The 27,556-nt window shown below is 54.2% G+C and overlaps 1 protein-coding gene across 1 annotated transcript; it reads left to right on the top strand.

Annotated features, from left to right (window-relative positions):
* The first annotated feature begins 2,964 nt into the window (after positions 1-2,964).
* LOC133357939 (glucose-6-phosphate isomerase-like) lies at positions 2,965-26,523 on the top strand. The gene is given in 20 exon segments (XM_061576132.1): positions 2,965-3,064; positions 5,228-5,296; positions 7,079-7,109; positions 7,112-7,197; positions 8,022-8,105; positions 10,164-10,310; positions 12,463-12,534; positions 13,650-13,694; positions 14,475-14,528; positions 15,297-15,357; positions 16,053-16,078; positions 16,530-16,566; positions 16,569-16,681; positions 18,066-18,185; positions 18,187-18,196; positions 18,967-19,043; positions 20,747-20,875; positions 23,714-23,789; positions 24,969-25,035; positions 25,262-26,523. Coding segments are annotated over 20 exon segments (1,449 nt in total). The 5' UTR covers positions 2,965-3,043; the 3' UTR covers positions 25,386-26,523.
* Positions 26,524-27,556: the final 1,033 nt, after the last annotated feature.

The raw sequence follows: 27,556 nt of genomic DNA, 5'->3' as shown, positions 1-27,556 counted from the left end.
GCAGTGCTGTGTTTGTGTGCATGCAATGTGTGTGTATGTGCAGTGTCTGTGTGCAGTGTGTGTGTGTGTATCGGTGCGCATGCAATGTCTGTGTGCGGTGTGTTGATGTGTGTGTGCGTGCAATGTGTGTGTGTAATGTATGTGTGTGTTGATTGTGTGTGCATGCAGTATGTTGATGTAGTGTGTGTGTGTGCAAGCAATGTGTGTGTGTAATGTCTGTGTGTGTGTGCAGTGTCTGTGTGTGTAATGTGTGTGTGTGCAATGTCTGTGTGTGTGTGCAACATCTGCGTGTGTGCGTGTGCAACATCTGTGTGTGTGTGCTGTGTGTCTGCGTGTGTGCGTGTGTGCAACATCTGCGTGTGTACGTGTGCAACATCTGTGTGTGTGTGTGCTGTGTGTGTGTCTGCGTGTGTGTGTGGCGTACAACATCTGCGTGTGTGCGTGTGCAACATCTGTGTGTGTGTGTGCTGTGTGTGTGTCTGCGTGTGTGCAATGTCTGTGTGCAACATCTGTGTGTGTGTGTGTGCTGTGTGTGCAACATCTGCGTGTGTGCGCGTGCAACATCTGTGAGCGACGATTATCTGAACCGGTCCTGGGTTTCCCCGAGGTCGTCTCAGCCTCAAAACGAGTAACCTGCCCCACGTGTAAACAACATCGCCACTGGGGAGACAAAGGCGGCCGGGCGTGGTGCTGCCACCCACCCCTCGTGTGTCGTAGCGCCGTCCGTCGCAGGTGCCGCTCGGCACTTTGCGAACGGCGCTTGCCCCTCTCGCAGCCTGTAGCAGGCTGTAGCAGGCTGTAGCAAGCTGCTACAGGCTGTAGCAGGCTGTATCAGGCTGTAGCAGCTGTTTCACTGTTGCAAGCTGTTGCAGGCTGTAGCAGGCACTAGCAGGCTGTAGCAGGCTGTATCAGGCTGAAACAGGCTGTAGCAGCCTGTTGAAAGCTGTTCCAGGCTGTAGCAACCTGTAGCAGGCTGTAGCAGCCTGTAGCAGCCTGTAGCAGGCTGTAGCAGCCTGTTGCAAGCTGTTGCAGGGTGTAGTAGCTTGTTGCAGGCTGTTAGCAGGCTGTCGCAGGCTGTCGCAGGCTGTAGCAGGCTGTTGCAGGCTGTAGCAGGCTTTTGCAGGCTGTAGCAGGCTGTATCAGGCTGTATCAGGCTGTTGCAAGCTGTTGCAGGCTGTAGCAGGCACTAGCAGCCTGTAGCAGACTGTAGCAGCCTGTAGCAGGCACTAGCAGGCTGTAGCAGGCTGTCACAGACTGTCGTAGGCTGTCGCAGACTGTCGTAGGCTGTAGCAGGCTGTTGCAAGCTGTAGCAGGCTGTAGCAGGCACTAGCAGGCTGTAGCAGGCTGTCACAGACTGTCGTAGGCTGTCGCAGACTGTCGTAGGCTGTATCAGGCTGTTTCAGACTGTTGCAAGCTGTTGCAGGCTGTAGCAGGCACTAGCAGCCTGTAGCAGACTGTAGCAGCCTGTAGCAGGCACTAGCAGGCTGTAGCAGCCTGTTGCAAGCTGTAGCAGGCTGTAGCAGGCTGTAGCAGGCTGTTGCAGGCTGGTAGCAGGCTGTTGCAAGATGTCACAGGCTGTAGCAGCCTGTTGCAGCTTGTAGCAGGCTGTAGCCAGGCTGTAGCAGGCGGTGCAGGCTGTAGCAGCCTGTTGCAAGCTGCCCAGACGGTCGCAGGCTGTCGCAGGCTGTAGCAGCCTGTTGCAAGCTGTTGCAGGCTTGTAGCAGCCTGTTGCAAGCTGTTCCAGGCTGTGGCAGGCTGTAGCAGCCTGTGCAGCTGTTCCAGGCTGTCGCAGGCTGTAGCAGCCTCTTGCAAGCTGCCCCAGACTGTCGCAGGCTGTCGCAGGCTGTCGCAGGCTGTAGCAGCCTGTTGCAAGTTGTAGCAGGCTGTTGCAGGCTGTAGCAGGCTGTGTTTTTTTATCTGCCTGCGTGCTGTCTGCTGGAACCCGAGACCCGCTGGTGAGACTTGCTGACTTAGGGGTCCGGCTAATTTGGGTGCCCAACCTTGGGCGAGTTATTTAATTATTAACGCGGCTATTTCTGACCGAGTGTAGGGTTGGTGACCCTGACAATTTAATATAATATCGTGTGTGTGTGTGGGTGTGTGTGTATATGTGTGTGTGTGTATATATAGGAGGGGCAGACACTTGAAACTGCGCTCAGGTGCCTATGTAAGGGTGTCTGGGGTGTGCGTGTCTGTCTGGGTGTGTCTGTGTGGGTGTTGTGTCTGTGTGTGTCTGTCTGGGTGTATCTGTGTGGGTGGTGTGTCTGCTGGGTGGTCTGTGTGGGTGTGTCTGTCTGTGTGGGTGTGTCTGTGTGGGTGTGTGTCTGTGGGTGTCTGTCTGTGTGTGTCTGTGTGGGTGTGTGTTGTCTGTGTGTGTGTGTCTGGGTGTATCTGTGTGGTGTGTGTGTCCTGTGTGGGTGTGTGTGTCTGTGTGGTGTCTGGGTGTGTCTGTGTGTGTGCTGTGTGGGTGTGTGTGTCTGTGTGTGTGTCTGGGTGTGTCTGTGTGTGTGTCTGTGTGGGTGTGTGTGTCTGTGTGGTGTTGTCTGGGTGTGTCTGTGGGTGTGTCTGTGTGGGTGTTGTGGTGTCTGTGTGTGGTGTCTGGGTGTGTCTGTGTGTGTGTCTGTGTGGGTGTGTGTGTCTGTATGTGTCTCTATGGGTGTCGGTGTGTGGGGAGCGGTGGTATAGCGGTTAGCACGCTACGCTATGAACCCGAGTAAAGATTCCCGCTCACGGCCAACATCAGTGATGAAAATCTGAAAGCATGTTCTGGGCCTCCCCAGGTCGACTCGGCCATAAATGAGTCCCTGGCGCGGTGGTGTTGAAAAGCGTCACCATGGGGCGGCCGGGACCCCGGCTCTGGCCACACCGCCTCTCACAGCGTGCGCCGTTCCGGCCTTCGTAGGGGCCGCTCGCGAACGGCTCTTGCCCCAACAGTCTGCTCAAGGCTACCCGGGCGACCTTTGTCTTGTGTAGCACGGTGCTGAAGACCGAGGATGGGGAGCTCCTCTTTGACTACTCTAAGAACCTCATCAATGAAGAGGTGATGAAGATGCTCGTGGACATGGTGAGGACACCGCCAAACACCTGCAGAGAGACACTGCACTGCCGTGCAGTCCATCAGCTGGTCCATCAGTCACTCCATCAACCAGTCCATCAACCAGTCCATCAGCTGGTCCATCAGTCAGTCCATCAGCTGGTCCATCAGTCACTCCATCATTCAGTCCATCAGTCAGTCCATCAGCCAGTCCATCATCCAGTCCATCAGTCGTCCATCAGTCAGTCTATCATCCAGGCCATGAGCCCGTCCATCAGTCAGTCCATCAGTCAGTCCATCAGCCGGTTCATCAGTCAGTCCATCAGTCAGTCCATCAGTCAGTCCATTAGCTTGTCCATCAGCCAGTCCATCAGTCAGTCCATCAGTCAGTCCATTAGCTTGTCCATCAGCCAGTCAGCCTGCGGGCAGCTCAGCCAGTCTTTGGGTCAATTGGTCACCGCACCAACTCGGCCTCAAATGAGACCTGGTGCGGTGTGTAAACATCGCCACTGGGGAGACAAAGGCGGCCGGGCGTGGTGCTGGGCCACCCACCCCCTCGTGTGCCACAGTGCCGGTTGCCTTCATAGGTGGCGCGGGGTGTAGTGTTTATTGACAAGGATCGATTATATTGCAACTCGCACTCCTCTACCATAGTACAGGGGCTTGTTTTGTTAGTTGGGGGTTAGATCGCATAATCAATGCCGTAATTATAATAAATAATATTCAAATATGCTCCAAATGTTCCCCACAATAGATTGCTATAAAATAGATTTCTGTTTATATGATTGTGGTTATGGTTGTACTGTATTAATCCCTAATCTCTGCCATTACATACAATGAAACAAGAAAAGGTAAAAAAAACAGAGCAATGTATTACAATACACTATTAGACAGTATTGTAAAAAAAAAATGTAAAGTCCATCCTATGTGTTAGTGCATTTTTAAATATTTTAGGCAGGAAATTCGTTTTTAAAAATTCGATGTTTTTTTTCTGGGGGGAGGGGGGGGCCTAGACCCCTGGAAGATTTGCCCCCCCCATGTTGACTCCATGGCTATGGCCTTGGCATAAATACACATGCCGTTAAACCCCCACCACCTGGCACGGCCTATTGCCAATGTTTGATTCACGTGAATGGAACTGTGGAAATTCGGCCCCGGGGGGGGGGGGGGGGGGGTGTGAGGGGGGGCACGTGGTGCTGCCCCCACCCCCCTGCCCTTCGTGTGCCGTGCCAGCCGCCCTTGGTAGACGCTGCCCCTCGCGAAACGGCACTCGCCCCCCAGCTGCTCGCACTCGTTCACTCATTCATTCACCCATTCATTCACTCATTCACCCCATCCATTCACTCATTCACCATTAATTCACCCATCCATTCACTCATTCACGAACTCATTCACCCATTCAATCACCCATTCAATCACCCATTTATTCACTCATTCACCCATTCATTCACTCATTCACTCATTCACCCATTCATTCACTCATTCCCCAGTCATTCAGCCATCCATTCACTCATTCACGAACTCATTCACCCATTCCATCACCCATTCAAATCACCCATTTATTCACTCATTCACCCATTCATTCACTCATTCACCCATTCATTCACTCATTCACCATTCATTCACCCATCCATTCACTCATTCACGAACTCATTCACCCATTCAATCACCCATTTATTCACTCATTCACCCATTCAATCACCCATTTATTCACTCATTCACCATTCATTCACCCATCATTCACCCCATCAATTCACCCATCATTCACTCATTCACCCATTCATTCACTCATTCACCCATTCATTCACTCATTCATTCACCTATTCATTCACTAATTCATTCGCCAATTCTTTCACCCATTTATTCACCCATTCATTCGCTCATTTTTTCAACCATTCATTCGCTCATTAATTCACCCATCCATTCACTCATTCATTCACTCATTCATCCCATTCATTCACCATTCATTCACTCATTCATTCACCTCATTAATTCCTCAATTCTTTCACCCATTCATGCACTCATTCATTCACTCATTCATTCACCTATTAATTCACTCATTCATTCACCAATTCTTTCACCCATTCATTCGCTCATTAATTCACCCATTCATTCACTCACTCACTCATTCTCTCTCTTGTTACCCTCTCACCCCCTCTCCCCCGTGTCCCCCCCCCCCCCTCACCTCACCAGGCAAAGGCACGTGGGGTGGAGAAGGCCCGAGAACAAATGTTCTCTGGCGAGAAAATCAACTTCACCGAGGTGAGGGATGAGCGGCGTCCGGGCCAAACTGCCCGGGACGGTGTTGGCAACACTTGCCGCTGGTGATTGCGTAGCCGTGAAAACGAGCACCGCTTTGAGCGCCACGATGGCTAGGAGATGTTGACTACCTCGCCTGGTGTACAGGAGGTCGTGGGTTCGATCCCGACCCTGACGCCTGCTGCTGTATATTTGGAGTTTGCGTCTCTCTCATCATCATCACGGTGGCTAGATGTTGACTACCTCGCCTGGTGTACAGGAGGTCGTGGGTTCGATCCCGACCATGACGCCTGCTGTATATTTGGAGTTTGCGTGTCTCTCTCTCATCATCATCATGGTGGCTAGGAGATGTTAACTACCTCGCCTGGTGTACAGGAGGTCGTGGGTTCGATCCCGACCCGACGCCTGCTGCTGTATATTTGGAGTTTGCGTGTCCTCTCTCCCCGTGGTCACGTGGATTTTTCTCCGGATCCTCCTGGGTCTTTCCCTCCACATTAAAAATCAGTATTTGGCTGCGATACATTTCCACGCGACGAGCCACTTCGTTGAGCTATCATTTGTGGCCACGTCGCTTCTAGAAAATAACGATGTTGCCAGGGATTTGGAGGCAGTCGCCCTCCAGCAACAGCGGAGGGCGGAGGAGCGACAGCTCACAAACAACGAGCGAAGCGCCGGGCGGTTAAACGCAGTGAGTTGGCACAGTAGGAGGTACACAGTTGGTGGTGCATCTACCGGTCATCTCAGTCGGCCAACCCATGGCACCTGCTGGGTTTGTTTCGAGATCTCCTCATGCACCGGTGAAGATTATCTGAGACCGGACCTGATCCATCCCTAGGTCGACTGGGCCATAAATAAGAATGATTAAAATGTAAAATTGCGGCTCAGTTTAAAGAGATGGGTTTCCGCGCCTTGTGGGTGCCACGCTAACAGAAGCACGGATCGGCAAGATGAGCGCGACCTGTAGGTCCTGGGGTAGCTGAGCAGTTGGAGATCAGTTCTTAAGGACCGTGATAGAGGCTTGTTTGGGTGAGATTGCGTGGAATGTATAAATGTTGTGTCTTAAACCCGCCACCAACCCGACAGCCAACTAGTGAGGGTTGTCACGTAGACAGAACGTGCCAATTCGTTACTAGTACAGCACTAGTGTGTAGTGTAGTGTATAGTAGTGTATAGTGTAGTGTAATTGTGTAGTGTATTGTAGTGTATGGTGTAGTGTAGTGTATAGTAGTGTAGTGTATAGTAGTGTAGTGTATAGTGTAGTGTATTGTGTATAGTAGTATATAGTAGTGTAGTGTATGTAGTGTAGTGTATTGTGTATAGTAGTGTATAGGTAGTGTATAGTGTAGTGTATTGTAGTGTGTAGTGTATAGTGCAGTGTATAGTATAGTGTATAGTAGTGTAGTGTATAGTGTAATGTATAGTAGTGTATAGTAGTGTATTGTATAGTAGTGTAGTGTATAGTAGTTGTAGTGTATAGTAGTGTATAGTAGCGTAGTGTATAGTGTAGTGTATTGTGTATAGTAGTGTATAGTGCAGTGTATAAGTGTAGTGTATAGTAGTGTAGTGTATAGTAGGTATAATGTAGTGTATAGTGTAGTGTAGAGTGTAAGTATATCAGTACGCACACCGGTTGTGTGTTGGAGAGCCAAGCCCCAACATTCACAGCCCAATCTGTCTGTCGCCTGATGAAGCTGGTTGCAATTATCGACGGCCTGCGACTTGCCCCAGCAGTCTTGAAGGCTACACATTGGACGGCACCTTTGTCTTTGGTGTGTGCGTGCACAGCACCGTGCAGTTCTGCACGTGGCGCTGAGGAACGCTCGGGGAAGCCGCTGATGCTGGAGGGGAAAGACGTGATGCCCGGAGTGAAGGCCGTGCTCGAGAAGATGAAGGCCTTCTGTCACGTGGGTACACACACAGAAGGCAAAGATGCCCCGTGTAGCCTTGACGGACTGGTTGGGGCAAGTGCTGTTAGCGAGTGGCACCTATGAAGGCCGGCACGGCACACGTGTACACACACGCATGTACACACACATGTACACACCATACGTACACAGACACACGTGTACACACACTCATGTACACAACAACAACAACAACCGCCATTCGCCACTAAGTGGCGGTGACGTCACCACGATGCTTGTGCCAGGCCAAGTGCACCTTGAGGCCACGTGAAGTGTCGAAAGCCCGCTGGCAGGAGGTCACGGGGCAGACCCAGGTGCCACGGGTCGACTGACCGAGATGACACACACGTGTACACACACATACGTACACACACGCATGTACACACACGTACACAGGTACGCACACACGTTTACACACACACACGTACACACACATATACACACACACGTACACACATGTACACACACACACACGTACACACATGTACACACACACACACGTACACACATGTACACACACACGTACACACATGTACACACACACACATACACACATGTACACACACACACAACCCCGCGGCGCTTTGGGATTCCCTTCCGCGGCCCGTCTGGAACGCGCTCTTCCTTCCGATATCAGGAAGCCACAGGACCCGTACACTCTCAAATCGCCATCTACATCGACGAACTCATTGCTTCGCAACTGCTTTGTGTGTTTAGGTTGCTGTTGTTGTTGTTGGCTACGTACGGTGCGAAAGAATTTTGCTAACAGCACTTGCCCGCAGCAGTCGGTCGAGGCTACACGGGGGACCTTTGTCTTTGTGCAGCGCGTGCGCTCCGGCGAGTGGCTGGGCTACACGGGGAAGCCCATGACTCACGTGGTGAACATTGGCATCGGAGGGTCGGACCTGGTGAGTTTCGCCACTCCACACACTCAACAGCATCATCGGCAGCAGAATCACATTCATTATAATCATCATCATCATCAGCAGCAGCATCATGACACTCATCATCATCACACTTATCAGCATCAAGATCATCACACTCATTATCATCAGCATCATCATCGGCAGCAGCATAATCATCACACTCATTATAATCATCATCAGCAGCAGCAGCAGCATCATGACACTCATCATCATCACACTTATCAGCATCATCATCACACTCATTATAATCATCATCATCATCAGCAGCAGCAGCATCAACATCAGCATCATCATCACACTCATTATAATCATCATCATCAGCAGCATAATCATCACACTCATCATCATCACACTTATCAGCATCATCATCACACTCATTATAATCATCATCATCATCATCAGCAGCAGCAGCATCAACATCAGCATCATCATCACACTCATTATAATCATCATCATCATCAGCAGCAGCATCATGACACTCATCATCATCATCATCATCATCACACTTATCAGCATCATCATCATCACACTCATTATAATCATCAGCAGCAGCAACAGCATTACATTCATCATCATCAGCATCATCATCATCACACTTATCAGCATCAAGATCATCACACTCATTATAATCATCATCATCAGCATCATCATCACACTCATTATAATCATCATCATCAGCATCATCATCACACTCATTATAATCATCATCATCATCAGCAGCAGCAGCATCATGACACTCATCATCATCAGCATCGTCATCATCACACTTATCAGCATCAAGATCATCAAGCAATCATCATCAGGTGTGAAATCCACAGCAAGAAAATTTGAGAGAAAAAGTATAACCCGTAAAAACAAAGTTTTCACTTTAAATCCTTTATATGCGTGGTGGCTAGAGTCCTCTCGTCCTCTGGCTTGAGATGGCTGCCACCTATGGGTCAGATGATTGCCTGCTACCATTAAGCAATTGGTAATTAAATATAATTTTTTTTTTCCTAAAAAGTGTAAAATTTTCACGAAAATTAATTGTCTCGCACAACGAGTCTGTGTGCAAAATGTCAGCTCGATTGGATCGCGGGAAGTGGGTTAAAAAACGACCGAAAGATTTGCACGGTCGTAAGCGCGCAAGCAAGCAAGTGAACTTAATATAAAGGATTTAAAAAACGGCACTTTTAAAAAAATTCTTGCTGTGGATTTCACACCTGATGATGATTGCTTGTGTTGCAGTGGAAACGTCGTGAGAATTGTATTGTTTAATATTTGTATTATTGTATTATTTCCCTGCTACGTGACTTTACCGAAAGAACCAAGATATGAATCCCTGCAGTCACGAAAGCATTAAATCAAAACCCACACATCATCATCATCCGGCCACACCACTCCGCTTCGTAAGCACTTGCCCCAGCGGCCCGCGTGGGCTACACGGGCGGGGAGGGGGTGGTGCCTTTACCTTTGTAGTGAGTTCAGGGAGACGACGTCGGAGTTGAGGCACACTCTTTTTATTAACTCAGGACAGACACAATAGTTGAAGGGGTAACGGCCCCTTCACCCGTACTATGTGGGAACCCACCCAAGTACTAAGCCCTCTGTCCTGTTCCCCAGTCCTCCTCTAATGGGCTACGGGAGGCTGACTGATCTGGCCCTGGCAAGCACAGATCTCGCCACCAGCTAAGCCGGTCTTGCCCTCACAAGGGCAGAGGTCCGGGAGTTCTTGGGCCGCGCCGCTGGCTTACCCAGCTCGGCCCTGACAAGGGCAGCGAGACAGGGGAGTCCCAGGGCCTAATCTCCGAGTCTTCAGTCTTCACTGGTCAGCTTCGTGTCCACTGGCCCCGAGCTCTCTGGCTCCCCGCCTTTTATAGAGATCCCCTCGGAGGGGCGGGGTTATGGGGGATCATAGAGCCCCCATGGCCCCCCAGTGGTTAACGGATGCGGACGTTGGTGTGGCCACCCGTGTGTGCGGGTGCAGACACCCCTGTGTTTCTCGTCCGCCTTTCTCCCGTAATAACCCCTACATCTTTACCTCTGCGGCCACGTGCGCAGGGCCCCCTGATGGTGACGGAGGCCCTGAAGCCCTACTCCGTGGGGGGTCCCAGCGTCTCGTTCATCTCCAACATCGACGGCACGCACCTAGCCAAGACGCTGGCCAGCCTGCAGCCCGACACCACCCTCTTCATCATCGCCTCCAAGGTACACGGCAGTCCATCGTGAGCCACTCGCACCGCCCTCTTCATCACCACCCTCTTCATCACCGCCCTCTTCATCGCCACCCTCTTCATCACCCGCCCTCTTCATCACCACCCTCTTCATCACCACCCTCTTCATCACCGCCCTCTTCATCATCGCCTCCAAGGTACACGGCAGTCCATCGTGAGCCACTCGCACCGCCCTCTTCATCACCACCCTCTTCATCACCGCCCTCTTCATCATCACCCTCTTCATCATCACCCTCTTCATCACCACCCTCTTCATCATCACCCTCTTCATCACCGCCCTCTTCATCATCGCCTCCAAGGTACACGGCAGTCCATCGTGAGCCACTCGCACCGCCCTCTTCATCACCACCCTCTTCATCACCACCCTCTTCATCGCCACCCTCTCATCACCACCCTCTTCATCACCGCCCTCTTCATCACACCCCTCTTCATCACCGCCTCTCATCATCGCCTCCAAGGTACACGGCAGTCCATCGTGAGCCACTCGCACCGCCCTCTTCATCACCACCCTCTTCATCACCGCCCTCTTCATCACCGCCCTCTTCATCACCGCCCTCTTCATCATCACCCTCTTCATCATCACCCTCTTCATCATCGACCCTCTTCATCATCACCCTCTTCATCACCACCCTCTTCATCATCGCCTCCAAGGTACACGGCAGTCCATCGTGAGCCACTCGCACCGCCCTCTTCATCACCACCCTCTCATCATCGCCCTCTTCATCACCACCCTCTTCATCATCACCCTCTTCATCATCGCCCTCTTCATCATCACCCTCTTCATCACAGCCCTCTTCATCATCACCCTCTTCATCATCGCCCTCTTCATCATCACCCTCTTCATCATCACCCTCTTCATCACCGCCCCTCTTCATCACCACCCTCTTCATCATCGCCTCCACGGTACACGGCAGTCCATCGTGAGCCACTCGCACCGCCCTCTTCATCACCGCCCTCTTCATCATCACCCCTCTTAATCACCGCCCTCTTCATCACCGCCCTCTTCATCACCACCCTCTTCATCATCGCCTCCAAGGTACACGGCAGTCCATCGTGAGCCACTTGCACTGCCCTCTTCATCATCACCCTCTTCATCATCACCCTCTTCATCATCACCCTCTTCATCATCACCCTCTCATCACCACCCTCTTCATCACCACCCTCATCATCACCACCCTCTTCATCACCGCCCTCTTCATCACCACCCTCTTCATCACCGCCCTCTTCATCACCACCCTCTTCATCATCACCCTCTTCATCATCACCCTCTTCATCACCACCCTCTTCATCATCACCCTCTTCATCACCGCCCTCTTCATCATCGCCTCCAAGGTACACGGCAGTCCATCGTGAGCCACTTGCACCGCCCTCTTCATCACCACCCTCTTCATCACCACCTCTTCATCACCGCCCTCTTCATCACCACCCTCTTCATCACCCGCCTCTTCATCACCGCCCTCTTCATCATCGCCTCCAAGGTACACGGCAGTCCATCATGAGCCACTCACACCGCCCTCTTCATCATCACCCTCTTCATCGCCACCCTCTTCATCAAGGCTTCTAAACTACCCGGCGTCCCGGCCATTGTGAATGTTCGAGACGTGGGGGGTGGGTTGGTGTAGTGTTGTCTGTAGTGGCGGTGACGTTTATGATGACGTTGACAATGATGTCGACGACGATGATGTTGACGATGATGTTGATGTTGACGATGTTGATGTTGACGATGATGTTGCGATTATGTTGCGATGATGTTGATGTTGACGATGATGTTGACGATGATGTGATGATGTTGATGATATTGATATTTACGATGTTGACGATGATGTTGCGATTATGTTGCGATGATGTTGATGTTGACGATTATGATGTTGACGATGATGTTGCGATGATGTTGATGATATTGATATTTACGATGTTGATGTTAACGATGTTGACGATGTTGGTGATGTTGACGATTATGATGTTGACGATGATGTTGCGATGATGTGATGATATTGATATTTACGATGTTGATGTTAACGATGTTGATGTTGACGATGTTGGTGATGTTGACGATGACGATGGTGTTGACGATGTTGCGACGATGTTGATGTTGACGACGTTGATGTTGATGTGGACGTGTGCAGACGTTCACCACTCAGGAGACCATCACCAACGCTGAGTCGGCAAAAGCCTGGTTCCTGGAGAAAGCAAAAGATGTGAGAATACTGCACCCATGTGTCTGAGTGTCTGTCCGTGTGATCGTCCGTGTGTCTGTACGTGTGTGTCCGTGTGTCTGTCCGTGTGTCTGTCCGTTGTGTGTCCGTCCATGTGTATGTGTGTCTGTGTGTGCCTGTGTGTGTCTGCCCGTGTGTCCATCTGTGTGTATCCATGTGTGTCCGTGTGTGGCTGTGTGTCTGGTCCACGTGTCTGTCCGTGTGTTCGTCCGTGTGTCTGTGCATCTATGTGCCTGTCCGTGTGTGTCCATGCGTTGGCTGGGTCACGTAGCCCACATGCCCAGCCACTGCGTGCCCAGCCACCGCATGCCAAATCAGCTTCGGTTTGGCCACATAGACCCAACTAAACGGGCGAGGCACGGGCTAGAGAAGAGATGGAGTGATGTGGTACAGGAGGACGTGGAGCTGAGTGGACTTGCTGATGACTGGTACCAGCGGTGTCAAGATCGGCCTCTGTGGAGGAGGCTCGTGAAGGACGCTACTGGGCAGTTGGAGGCAGTCGCCCTCCAACAACAACGGAGGGCTGATGAGCGATGCTCACAACAATGTGTGGAGCGCCGGGCGGATAAATCACTCGGTCAACTTACATTACCTGGGTCTGTCCCGTGACCTCCTGCCAGTGATGTCTCCGACACTGTCCGCCTCCGTGGATTGATCTGTGTGGACCGGAGTGTCACTTGAAGTAGAAAGGGATCTCACAAGTAGCTCGGTAATATCCGCTTCCGTGGGAAGTTTTGACACGCACATCACCCGTAACCACGCATCTCTCCGTTACCATGCCGCCCGTAACCACACGTCTCCCGTAACCGCGTCTCCCGTAACCACGCCACCCCGTAACCACGCCACCCGTAACTACGCTGCCCGTAACCACGCATCTCCCGTAACCACGCATCTCCCGTAACCACGCATCTCCCGTAACCACGCATCTCCCGTAACCACGCGTCTCCCGTAACCACGCGTCTCCCGTAACCAACGCATCTCCCGTAACCACGCATCTCCGTACCGCGTCTCCCGTAACCACGCCGACCGTAACCACGCGTCTCCCGTAACCACGCCGACCGTAACTATGCCGACCGTCTCTTCTGTTTACTTTCCAGGCTTCCGCTGTCGCCAAGCATTTCGTGGCACTCTCCACGAACGGGGTGAGTGCCAGCCCCACCCCCCACCCCCCACCCCCACTACCCCCACCCCCCCACCCCCTCCCCTGACCCCACCCCGCCCCACCACCCCTGACCCCACCCCCACCACTACCCCACCCCTGACCCCCCACCCTCCCACCCTCGCCCCCACCCCGCCAATACCCCCACCCTGACCCCACCCCCACCCTCCCACCTCACCCCACCCCCGCCCCACCCCTGACCCAACCCCCGCCCCCACCCTCCCACGTCTGACACTTGAACTCAGGTGACACGAGGTCACCTTGACACTTGAATTCAGGTGAGACGAGGTCCCCTTGACACTTGAAACTCAGGTGAGACGAGGTCACCTTGACACTTGAACTCAGGTGAGACGAGGTCACCTTGACACTTGAACTCAGCGTCACCCTTGACACTTGAACTCAGGTCACGTGAGGTCACCTTGACACTTGAAACTCAGGTCACACGAGATCACTGACACTTGAACTCAGGTCACGTGAGGTCACCTGACACTTGAACTCGGGTGACACGAGGTCACCTGGACACTCGAACTCAGGTCACCGAGGTCACCTTGACACTTGAACTCAGGTCACCTGAGGTCACCTTGACACTTGAACTCAGGTCACGCGAGGTCACCTTGAGACTCGAACTCAGGTGACACGAGGTCACCTTGACACTCGAACGAGGTGACCTTGACATCACGAGGTCACCTTGAGACGATGACCTTGAGGGACCCCTTGACACCACGGCTTGCCCTTCTCTTCGTGTGCGCTCGTTGTCACACAGCCCAAGGTGCAGGCGTTCGGGATCGACACGGCCAACATGTTTGAGTTCTGGGACGTGAGTACGCACACATGCGCAGCGCCTTGGGTTCACGGTTCGCCTCGCTGGCTAGGAGATGTTGACTACCTCGCCTGCTACGCAGGAGGTCGTGGGTTCAGTGAGTCTCTGTGTGTGTCTCTGTGTGTGTCTCTGTGTGTGTCTCTGTGTGTGTCTCTGGGTGAGTCTCTGAGTGTGTCAGTGAATCTCTGTGTGAGTCTCTGTGTGAGTCTCTGGGTGTGTCTCCTGGGTGACTCTCTGGGTCTCTGTGTGTGTCTGTGAGTCTCTGGGTGAGTCTCTGTGTGTGTCTCGTGTGTGTCTCTGTGTGTCTCTCTGGGTCTCTGTGTGTGTCTGTGAGTCTCTGGGTGAGTCTGTGGGTCTCTGTCTGTGTCATTGAGTCTTTGTGTGGGTCTCTGTGTGAGTCTCTGTGTGAGTCTCTGTGTCTCTGTGTGTGTCAGTGAGTCTCTATGTGTGTCTCTGTGTGGGTCTCTGGGTGAGTCTCTGTGTCTCTGTGTATGTCAGTGAGTCTCTGTGTGGGTCTCTGGGTGAGTCTCTGGATAATAACTGTGGCGAATATCTGAACCGGTCCTGGGCCTCCCCTAGGTTGACTCGGCCCTTAAATGAGTGCCTGGTGCGGGTGGTGGTGCATCATACATCATCCACTGGGAGAGGACAAAGGCGGCCGGGCGTGGTCTTTAGCCACACCACACCCACATAGGCGCTGCTCGCTAACAGCACTTGCCACAACAGCGTGTGTGGGCTACATGGGGGACCTTTGTCTTTGTGCAGTGGGTGGGCGGGCGATACTCTCTGTGGTCAGCCATCGGTCTCTCCATCGCCCTGCACATCGGTGAGCCTCACCATCACCACTCACCTAACCCTCACCACTCACCACTCACCAGAGCCTCACCACTCACCACTCATCAACTCACCTAACCCTCACCACCACACCAGACACTCACCACTCATCAACTCACCTAACCCTCACCACTCACCACTCACCAGACCCTCACCACTCACCACTCAAACTCACCTAACCCTCACAACTCCCACTCATAAACCCACCTAAACCCTCACCACTCACCACTCACCAGACCCTCACCACTCATCAACTCACCTAACCCTCACCACTCACCACTCATAAACTCCCAGACCCTCACCACTCACATCACCAGACCCCTCACCACTCACCACCTAACCCCTCCCCCCACACACCACCTGCCCCCCCCCGTTGACCCCCCCCACTCACTCACCTACCCCCCCCCCACTCCCACGTGACCCCCCCCACTTACACACCTGACCTCCCCCGGTGACCCCCCCCCTCACCACTGACCCCCCCCCCCCCACTCACCACCTGACCCCCCCTCCCCACGTGACCCCCCCCCCACTCACCACCTGCCCCTCCCCCTCATCACCACGTGTACCCCCCCCCCCTCCCCCACGTGACCCCCCCCTCCCCCACGTGACCCCCCCCTCCCCACGTGACCCCCCCCCCCTCCCCACGGTGACCCCCCCCTCCCCACGTGACAGCTTCGACAACTTGAGAAGCTGCGGATGGCGCCCACTGGCTGGTGAGTGCCGCCACCCACGTCGCCCACTACAACTCAACAACAACAACAACACAACAACATCACAACACAACAACAACACAACAACAACAACACAACAACAACACAACAACAACACAACAACACAACAGCACACAACAGCAACACAACAACAACACAACAACACAACAACACATAACAACACAACAACAACACCACAACACAACAACAACACAACAACCATCACAACACAACATCACAACACAACAACACACAACAACAACAACAGCATAACAACACAACAACACAACACCACAACAACAACACAACAACAACACAACATCACAACACAACACCACAACAACATCACAACAACAACACCACAACAACATCACAACACAACAACACAACATCACAACACAACACCACAACAACAACAACAACACCGCCGGACACTTGCCGTCGCCTTGCCCAGGACAAGCACTTCCAGGAGGCTCCGCTGGAGCGCAACGTGCGGTGCTGCTGGCGCTGCTGGGCACGTGGTACAGCAACGTGTACCGCGCCGAGACCCACGCCATCCTGCCCTACGACCAGTACATGCACCGCTTCACTGCCTACTTCCAGCAGGTACGCACACGCACGCACTCACACGCACACACTCACGCACACACACACGCTCGCACACACACACTCACGCACCGAGACCCACACACTCACACACACACGCACACACACACGCTCACACACACACACTCACGCGCGCTCACGCACGCTCACGCACACACTCACACACACACTCACGCTCACACACACACACTCACACACACACGCACACACACACGCTCACACACACACACTCACACACCGAGACCCACGCCATCCTGCCCTACGACCAGTACATGCACCGCTTCACTGCCTACTTCCAGCAGGTACGCACACGCCACTCACTCACACTCACTCACACGCACACACGCGCACTCATGCTCACGCTCACACTCACGCACGCGCACGCTCACACGAGTCTACCTAGGGACACAACACCGCACCAAGTACTCATTTGAGGCTGAGTCGACCTAGAGAACTCACCACCGCACAGGTACTCATTTGAGGCTGAATCGACTTAGCGAACCCACCACCGCACCAGGTACTCATTTGAGGGCTGAGTCGACCTAGAGAACCACCACCGCACCAGGTACTCATTTGAGGCTGAGTCGACCTAGAGATCCACCACCGCACCAGGTACTCATTTGAGGCTGAGTCGACCTAGAGATCCCACCACCGCACCAGGTACTCATTTGAGGCTGAGTCCACCTAGAGAACCCACCACCGCACCAGGTTACTCATTTGAGGCTGAGTCGACCTAGAGAACTCACCACCGCACCAAGTACTCATTTGAGGCTGAGTCGACCTAGAGAACCCACCACCGCACCAGGTACTCATTTGAGGCTGAGTCGACCTAGAGAACCCACCACCGCACCAAGTACTCATTGAGGCTGAGTCGACCTAGAGAACCCACCACCGCACCAAGTACTAATTTGAGGCTGAGTCCACCTAGAGAACCCACCACCGCACCAGGTACTCATTTGAGGCTGAGTCGACCTAGAGAACTCACCACCGCACCAAGTACTCATTTGAGGCTGAGTCGACCTAGAGAACCCACCACCGCACCAGGTACTCATTTGAGGCTGAGTCGACTTAGAGAACCCACCACCGCACCAGGTACACCAGGTACTCATTTGAGGCTGAGTCGACCTAGAGAACCCACCACCGCACCAGGTACTCATTTGAGGCTGAGTCGACCTAGAGAACCCACCACCGCACCAGGTACTCATTTGAGGCTGAGTCGACCTAGAGATCCCACCACCGCACCAGGTACTCATTTGAGGCTGAGTCGACCTAGATAACACAACACCGTACTAGGTACGGTGGTGGGTGCTCGCCAACAGCACTTGCCCCAGCGGTCCGTTGGAGGCTGTCCGGGTGTTGGTGGGCTCTTTGTCTTTGTGCGCAGGGGGACATGGAGTCGAACGGCAAGTCGGTGACGCGCTCCGGCCAGCACGTGGACTACCACACGGGCCCTATCGTGTGGGGAGAGCCGGGGACCAATGGGCAACACGCATTCTACCAGCTCACTCCACCAGGGTGAGCGCCCGCACGCTCGCCCGCACGCTCGCTCGCTCACACGCGCTCGCTCACACACTCACTCGCTCACACACACACACAAACACACACACACGCTCGCTCACACACTCGCTCACACGCACACGCGCACACACGCACACACGCGCACACACCCACACACACACACGCACACACACACGCACACACACACGCACACACACACGCACACACACACACACACCCACACACACACACACCCACACACCCACACACCCACACACGCGCACACACACCCACACACACACACGCACTCACACACACACACCCACACACACCCACACACACACACACCCACACCTACACACACACACACACACCCACACACACACACACACCACACACACACACACCCACACACACACCCACACACACACACCCACACACACACACACCCACACACACACCCACACACACACACCCACACACGCACTCACGCACACACACACCCACACACACCCACACCACACACACACCCACACACACACACACCCACACACACACACCCCCACACACACACCCACACACACACACCCACACACACACACACCCACACACACACCCACACACACACACACACGCACACACACACCCACACACCCACACACACACCCACACACACACACCCACCCACACACACACCCACACACACACACACACACCCACACCACACACCACACCACCCACCACACACCCACACGCACGCTTACTCCGGGGTGCGGTGTCGTTGCCAGGAACGCGCCTCGTGCCGTGCGACTTCCTCATCCCGGCTCAAACCCAGAACCCCGTCCGCGGCGGTCTCCACCACACGGTACCTTGGGGTCGCGACCTCTGACCTCGCGAGAACCTCCGACCCCCATACCCTGTCCACCCACACGGTACCTCGGGGTCGCGCTCTCTGACCTCGCGAGAACCTCCGACCCCCATACCCTGTCCACCCACACGGTACCTCGGGGTCGCGCCCTCCGACCTCGCGAGAACCTCCGACCCCCATACCCTTTCCACCCACACGGTACCTCGGGGTCGCCCTCTGACCTCGCGAGAACCTCCGACCCCCATACCCTGTCCACCCACACGGTACCTTGGGGTCGCGCCCTCCGACCTCGCGAGAACCTAACCCCATACCCTGTCGACCCACACGGTACCGGGGTCGCGCCCTCCGACCTCGCGAGCACCTCCAACCCCCGTACCCTGTCGACCCACACGGTACCTCGGGGTCGCGCCCTCCGACCTCGCGAGCACCTCCAACCCCGTACCCTGTCGACCCACACGGTACCTTGGGGTCGCCCCTCCGACCTCGCGAGCACCTCCAACCCCCGTACCCTGTCGACCCACACGGTACCTTGGGGTCGCCCCTCCGACCTCGCGAGCACCTCCAACCCCCGTACCCTGTCGACCCACACGGTACCTTGGGGTCGCGCCCTCCGACCTCGCGAGCACCTCCAACCCCCGTACCCTGTCGACCCACACGGTACCTTGGGGTCGCGCCCTCCGACCTCGCGAGCACCTCCAACCCCCGTACCCTGTCGACCCACACGGTACCTAGGGGTCGCGCACTCCGACCTCGCGAGCACCTCCAACCCCCATACCCTGTCCACCCACACGGTACCTCGGGGTCGCGCCCTCCGACCTCGCGAGCACCTCCAACCCCCGTACCCTGTCGACCCACACGGTACCTAGGGGTCGCGCACTCCGACCTCGCGAGCACCTCCAACCCCATACCCTGTCCACCCACACGGTACCTCGGGGTCGCGCCCTCCGACCTCGCGAGAACCTACAACCCCCATACCCTGTCGACCCACACGGTACCTCGGGGTCGCGCCCTCCGACCTCGCGAGCACCTCCAACCCCCGTACCCTGTCGACCCACACGGTACCTCGGGGTCGCGCCCTCCGACCTCGCGAGCACCTCCAACCCCCCGTACCCTGTCGACCCACACTGGTACCTCGGGGTCGCGCCCTCCGACCTCGCGAGCACCTCCAACCCCCGTACCCTGTCGACCCACACGGTACCTTGGGGTCGCGCCCTCCGACCTCGCGAGCACCTCCAACCCCCGTACCCTGTCGACCCACACGGTACCTAGGGGTCGCGCACTCCGACCTCGCGAGCACCTCCAACCCCCATACCCTGTCCACCCACACGGTACCTCGGGGTCGCGACCCTCCGACCTCGCGAGCACCTCCAACCCCCATACCCTGTTGACCCACACGGCACGTGGAGTAGAGACATCACCAACACCATCACATTGATCTTCATCCAGCAGTGGATAGAGCACGTGATGGTGATTACACTGATGAGCACGTGGGGTAGAGACATCACCACCACCATCACATTGATCTTCATCCAGCAGTGGATAGAGCACGTGATGGTGATTACACTGATGAGCACGTGGGGTAGAGACATCACCAACACCATCACATTGATCTTCATTCACCAGTGGATTGATCGTGGCTGTGGTCGACAACAACAACAATAACAACAACAACCTCCTCCCGTGTGTGGCGTCGTTCCCAGGTCCTCATCGCTAACTTCCTGGCCCAGACCGAGGCGCTGATGAGGGGGAAGACTTCAGGCGAGGCCAAGGCTGAACTAGAGGCCTCTGGCCTCACTGGCGAGGCCCTCGACAACATTCTTCCTCACAAGGTACGTGGCGGCAGTGCCGGATGATCCTCGTAGCAAAAGTAGCAAATCCTACGGGCCCCGCGCTTTCAAGCTATCAATTCCGATGCAGTGATTTTTGCACTTGCTCTATTGCTATAGGACTATACTGCCTTCAACTATTAGTGTGGCGGTTAGCGCCGCGCTGCGCTATGAACCCGGCGACGCGAGTTCGATTCCAGCTCACGGCCTACACCTGTGACGATTATCGGAACCGGTCCTGGGCCTCCCCTAGGTCGACTCAGCCTCAAATGAGTACTTGGTGCAGTGTGTAGTAAACATCGCCACTAGGGAGACAAAGGCGGTCGGGCGTGGTGCTGGCCACCCACCCCCTCGTGTGCCGTTGCGGCCTTCATAGGTGCTCGCTAACAGCACTTGCCCCTACAGTCTGTTAAGGCTATATGGGGGATATTTATCTTTGTTTTTTGCACGTGTGTGTGTACGTGTGTACGTGTGTGTGGAAGCTACCTGGTCTGTCGCTCCGCACGAAGCTTCAGGTCTTCTCGGCCACGGTCATTCCCTCCCTTCTCTACGCTTGCGAGACGTGGACCCCCCTGGTGGAGCATCTTCGCCGGTTGGAAACATTTAGGCTGGCCTGCCTACGATCCATCCTGGGTTTAACCAGGCTGGATTGTGTGAGGAGCTCACAAATCCTTGAAAGATCTGGGCAAAGTCCCATCAGTGAGCTCCTCCGGCAGGCAAGGCTGCGTTGGCTGGGTCATGTAGCCCGCATGCCCAGCCACCGCATGCCTAAACAGCTTTTGTTCGGCCGGATCGAGGGGGCTAGACGGGCGCGGCACGGGCTGGAGAAGAGATGGAGTGATGTGGTACAGGAGGACGTGGAGCTGAGTGGACTTGCCGATGACTGGTACCAGCGGTGTCAAGATCGGCCTCAGTGGAGGAGGCTCGTGAAGGACGCTACTGGGCAGTTGGAGGCAGTCGCCCTCCAACAACAACGGAGGGCGGAGGAGCGACGCTCACAACAACGAGCGGAGCGCCGGGTGGCTAAAGCACAGCAAGTTGGCACAGTAGGGGGCACAGGTGGTGCATCAGCCAGTCATCTCGGTCATCTCGGTCAGTCGACCAGTGGCACCTGGGTCTGCCCCGTGACCTCCTGCCAGCGGGCTTTCGACACTTCACGTGGCCTCAAGGTGCACTTGGCCTGGCACAAGCATCGTGGTGACGTCACCGCCACTTAGTGGCGAATGGCGGTTGTTGTTGTTGTTGTTGTTGTGTGTGTGTGTAGCTGCGTATGTGTACGTGACATAATAACAACAGTCTGGACCGCTGGACGGGTTCCGCAGGATTGGAAGGATGCCCAGACTGTAACAACTACAGGGGCATCTCACTCCTCAGTGTGCCGGGAAAGGTCCTGGCAAGGATTATTCAACATCGCCTTGCTAGGCACGCTGAGGAGAGGCTTGCGGAGTCCAAATGTGGTTTCAGGAAAGGGCGGTCCTGCACAGATGCCATATTTTCTGTCCGTCTGCTACAGCAGAGGTGTAGGGAATTCCAACAAGACCTACAACTCTGCTTTATTGACCTGGTTAAGGCCTATGATACCATCAGTAGGCCTGGGCTCTGGGTTGTTCTTCGTGTTTTTGGAGTCCTTGACCCTCTGCTCACGATCATTAAGAACCTTCATGATGGTGAGCGGGCCCGGGTAAAACTACGTGACCGGGAGTGGGAGCCATTCGCTGTTCACCTTGGGGTGCGACAGGGATGTCCTCTGTCTCCCACATTATTTAACATCTATTTCGACCACGTAGTTCGTGAAGCCTTCAATAGCTGTACTGGAGGAATTCCCATCTGGTACAGATACAATGGGTGGCTGATCGATGCCCGGGTGCGATCAAGGGATGGCTCCCTATTGCTCAACCATGTCATGTATGCCGATGATCTGGTAATTGCCGCTCACTCAGAGGGGGATTTGGAGGCACTGCTGCTGAACCTGGAGCTTGCCACTAAGAGGTGGGGCCTTACCATCAGCCCCACCAAAACTAAGCACCTGCCTGGGCATTTTGTACCATCGGACACTCCACCCCCACAACTCCCAATTGGTGATAGGGCAGTTGTGGAGAGAGTGGAGAGTTTCCCATACCTGGGCAGTGTGCTCATGACCGGCTCCAGTTTGACAGCAGAGGTCTCACTCCGAATCAGTCGAGCGGCATTATCTTTTCATCGGTTGCGTAACGCTGCGTGGAAGCTACCTGGTCTGTCGCTCCGCACGAAGCTTCAGGTCTTCTCGGCCACAGTCATTTCCTCCCTTCTCTACGCTTGCGAAACGTGGACCCCCCTAATGGAACATCTTCGCCGGTTAGAAACATTTAGGCTGGCCTGCCTACGATCCATCCTGGGTTTAACCAGGCTGGATTGTGTGAGAAGCTCACAAATCCTTCAAAGATCTGGGCAAAGTCCCATCGGTGAACTCCTCCGGCAGGCAAGGGTGCGTTGGCTGGGTCATGTAGCCCGCATGCCCAGCCACCGCATGCCTGAACAGCTTTTGTTCGGCCGGATCGAGGGGGCTAAACGGGCGCGGCACGGGCTAGAGAAGAGATGGAGTGATGTGGTACAGGAGGACGTGGAGCTGAGTAGACTTGCCGATGACTGGTACCAGCGGTGTCTTTGCTGGTTAGAAACATTTAGGCTGGCCTGCCTACGATCCATCCTGAGCATCATTAGCCGCGCTACTCCTGGAGCTATCGCGTGGCTCACAGACTCAAAGTTGGACGTGTGAATTGCACGCACGTGCCATGCGCTAGAGAGAGAGAGTCTGTTAAGGCTACACGGGGGACCTTTGTCTTTGTGTGTGTGTGTGCGCAGGTGTTTGTGGGAAACTGCCCGACTAATTCCATCGTGTTCTCCAAGCTCACCCCGAACATGCTGGGCGTCCTCATTGGTGAGTGCCGCCGGGTTGATGATGATGATGACGACGATGATGATTCTGATGATGCTGATGAACATCGTGATGAAGATGATGATGATTCTGGTGATGCTGATGAACATCGTGATGATGATGATGATTCTGGTGATGCTGATGAACATCGTGATGATGATGATTCTGGTGATGTTGATGAATATCGTGATGATGATGATGATGATTCTGGTGATGTTGATGAACATCGTGATGATGATTCTGGTGATGTTGATGAATATCGTGATGATGATGATGATTCTGGTGATGCTGATGAACATCGTGATGATGATGATGATGATTCTGGTGATGCTGATGAACAACGTGATGATGATGATTCTGGTGATGCTGATGAATATCTTGATGATGATTATGATTCTGGTGATGCTGATGAATATCGTAATGCTGGTGAACCTGGTGATTACGATTTTTTTAATTGTTTTATATTAATATTATTTTATTATTTCCCTTCTACGTGACTTTACCGAAAGAACCAAGAATATGAATCTGGTACCATTGATAATGATGAGTATGGTGGTGCTGATTGTGATGACGATTATGAATCTGATGATGACGTGTGTCGCTGCCATGATGCGATGAGCGGTGGCGCAGTGGTTAGCTCGGTGAATATTTTCTGGCTCGCCGGTTGAGCAGAGGAGACACGTGACCTGCAGCCATAGCAAGCGAGAGGTCTACTCAACACCCGGGGGATGCTGAAGATGATGATGGCGATGATGATGTTGACGATGATGACGACGACAACGATGATGATGACGACGAAGACGACGACGACGACGACGACAATGATGATGATAATGATGATAAGGATGATGACAACGACGACGATGATGATGACAATAATAATGATAATGACGACAACAATGATGATGACAATGATGATGATGATGACAATAAGGATGATGACGACGATGATGATGATTATGACAATGATAATGATGACGACAACGATGATGATGACAATGATGATGATGACAATAAGGATGATGACGACGATGATGATGATTATGACAATGATAATGATGACGACAACGATGATGATGATGACGACAATGATGATGATGATGACAATGATGATGACGAAGATGACGACGACAACGATGATGATGACGATAATCATGATGATGCTTTCTCACTGTTCCTCAGCCATGTATGAGCACAAGATCTTTGTTCAAGGCATCATCTGGGACATCAACAGCTTCGATCAGTGGGGGTGAGTTCGTACGTCTGTCTGTGTACTCATTTAGAGGCTGAGTTGACCTAGGGGAGGCCCAGGACCGGTTCAGATAATCGTCACTGGTGTTGGCCTTGAGCAGGAATCGAGCACACAGACACGTACCCAGAATACCGGTTCAGATAATCGTCACCGGTCCGAATCCCGGATCGCCGGGTTCGTAGCGCAGCGCTAACCGCTACACCACCCCCCCCCCTCCCCACAGGGTGGAGCTGGGGAAGCAGCTGGCCAAGGTGATCGAGCCGGAGCTCACGACGGCCCAGCCGGCCACGGGTCACGACTCTTCCACCAACGGCCTCATCAACTTCATCAAGGCCCATCGCAAATGAGCGGCTCCCAGCGGCTCTGCGGGAGTTGTGGGGGGGGTGGGGGGGGGTTGTGGGGGTGTTCGGAGATGTCGGGGGCCCTCGGCAGCTCCATAGGACCCCTGTGCAATGATCTCAGAATTGCTGCTTCATCTGGGAGCTCCTCACATCAAATCTAACGCCTCTAGTGTGTGTCGTTTATTTTTTTCGACTGGCGCACATCTGAGCCGTGCCGAGCCAGCCCTCGGCACGGTCCAGGTTGCTCTTTTTCACTGCGGGAACCGAGCCGCGGAGAGTCACGCGCGCGACGACGCCAGCACCGTACCGTGCTGGCCTCGAGCTGGCTTGGCTCAGATGTGCCAGTGGAAAACCACTCGTTCCGTGCTTGCCTCGAGCTGGCTTGGCTCAGATGTGCCAGTGGAAAACCACCCGTACCGTGCTGGCCTCGAGCTGGCTTGGCTCAGATGTGCCAGTGGAAAACCACCCGTACCGTGCTTGCCTCGAGCTGGCTTGGCTCAGATGTGCCAGTGGAAAACCACTCGTTCCGTGCTTGCCTCGAGCTGGCTTGGCTCAGATGTGCCAGTGGAAAACCACCCGTACCGTGCTTGCCTCAAGTTGGCTTGGCTCAGATGTGCCAGTGGAAAACCACCCGTACCGTGCTTGCCTCGAGCTGGCTTGGCTCAGATGTGCCAGTGGAAAACCACCCGTACCGTGCTTGCCTCGAGCTGGCTTGGCTCAGATGTGCCAGTGGAAAACCACCCGTACCGTGCTTGCCTCAAGTTGGCTTGGCTCAGATGTGTCAGTGGAAAACCACCCGTACCGTCGTGGCCTCGAGCTGGCGCGGCTCAGATGTGCCAGTGTAAAACCACCCGTACCGTGCTGGCCTCATGTTGGCTCGGCTCAGATGTGCCAGTGAAAAACCACCCGAAACTCGGTCGGAACGGGCAACTGGACATACGACGGACAGGTTTTGTTCGTATCTCTGAAAGTTCCTAAGTCGAATGTTCGTAAGTACAAGGAGTATCTGTATCTTCAGCGTGGCCTATTACCTTGCGAACGCACCGCCCCCAAGCGATGACGAATCACCCGTTGACTTCAACGATTCGTCGTTTCGCACAGGTACCCTGCGCGGCTAAATAAATAAACAATTCAGGCGACCGCATCTGACTCCGCGTCCCTTTGTGAACCTCCAACCCCGGCCGCCGACGGCACCGCACGCTGCACATGATCATCAGCATCGGCAGCCATGGTCTATTCATCGCTGGATGGAGGTCTCCCCATCTGTCATCATCATCAGCAGCCATGGTCTGTTCACTGCTGGATGAAGGCCTCACCATCTGTCATCATCATCAGCAACCATGGTCTGTTCACTGCTGGATGAAGGCTTTCCCATCTGTCATTCTCATCAGCAGCCATGGTCTGTTCACTGCTGGATGAAGGCCTTCCCCATCTGTCATCCTCATCAGCAGCCATGGTCTGTTCACTGCTGGATGAAGGCCTGCACACTGTGCTAGGTCTGGTCGTAGCTGGGTGGGTCGGGGCAGGGTGTAGTAGCAGGGGTAGTGGCAGTGGTTGAGGTAGTGGTGGGGGTAGTGGTGGGGGTAGTAATAGGGTTGGGGTAGTGATGGGGGTTAGGTAGTGATAGTGGTTGGGGTAGTGGTAGTGATGGGGGTTAGGTAGTGATAGTGGTAGGGTTGTGGTAGTGGTTGGGGTAGTGATGGGGGTAGTGATGTGGGTTAGGTAGTGATAGTGGTAGGGGTAGTGGTAGGGTTGTGGTAGTGGTTGGGGTAGTGATGGGGGTAGTGATGGGGGTAGTGGTAGTGATAGTGGTAGGGTTGTGGTAGTGGTTGGGGTAGTGATGGGGGTAGTGATGTGGGTTAGGTAGTGATAGTGGTTGGGGTAGTGATGGGGGTAGTGGTAGTGATAGTGGTAGGGTTGTGGTAGTGGTTGGGGTAGTGATGGGGGTAGTGATGGGGGTTAGGTAGTGGTAGTGGTAGGGGTTGGGGTAGTGGTTGGGGTAGTGGTAGGGGTTGGGGTAGTGATGGGGGTTAGGTAGGGTAGTGGTAGGGGTTGGGGTAGTGCTTGGGGTAGTGGTAGGGGTTGGGGTTAGGTAGGGGTAGTGGTAGGGTTGGGGTTGGGGTTAGGTAGGGGTAGTGGTAGGGTTGGGGTAGGGGTTGGGGTTAGGTAGGGGTAGT

Source organism: Lethenteron reissneri, chromosome 60 (genome assembly GCF_015708825.2).
Source record: "Lethenteron reissneri isolate LAM-NWPU_2019-01 chromosome 60, ASM1570882v1, whole genome shotgun sequence".
Taxonomy (NCBI): domain Eukaryota; kingdom Metazoa; phylum Chordata; class Hyperoartia; order Petromyzontiformes; family Petromyzontidae; genus Lethenteron; species Lethenteron reissneri.
Note: the sequence above shows the minus strand (reverse complement) of the source record. Positions and strands in the feature narration are given on the sequence as shown.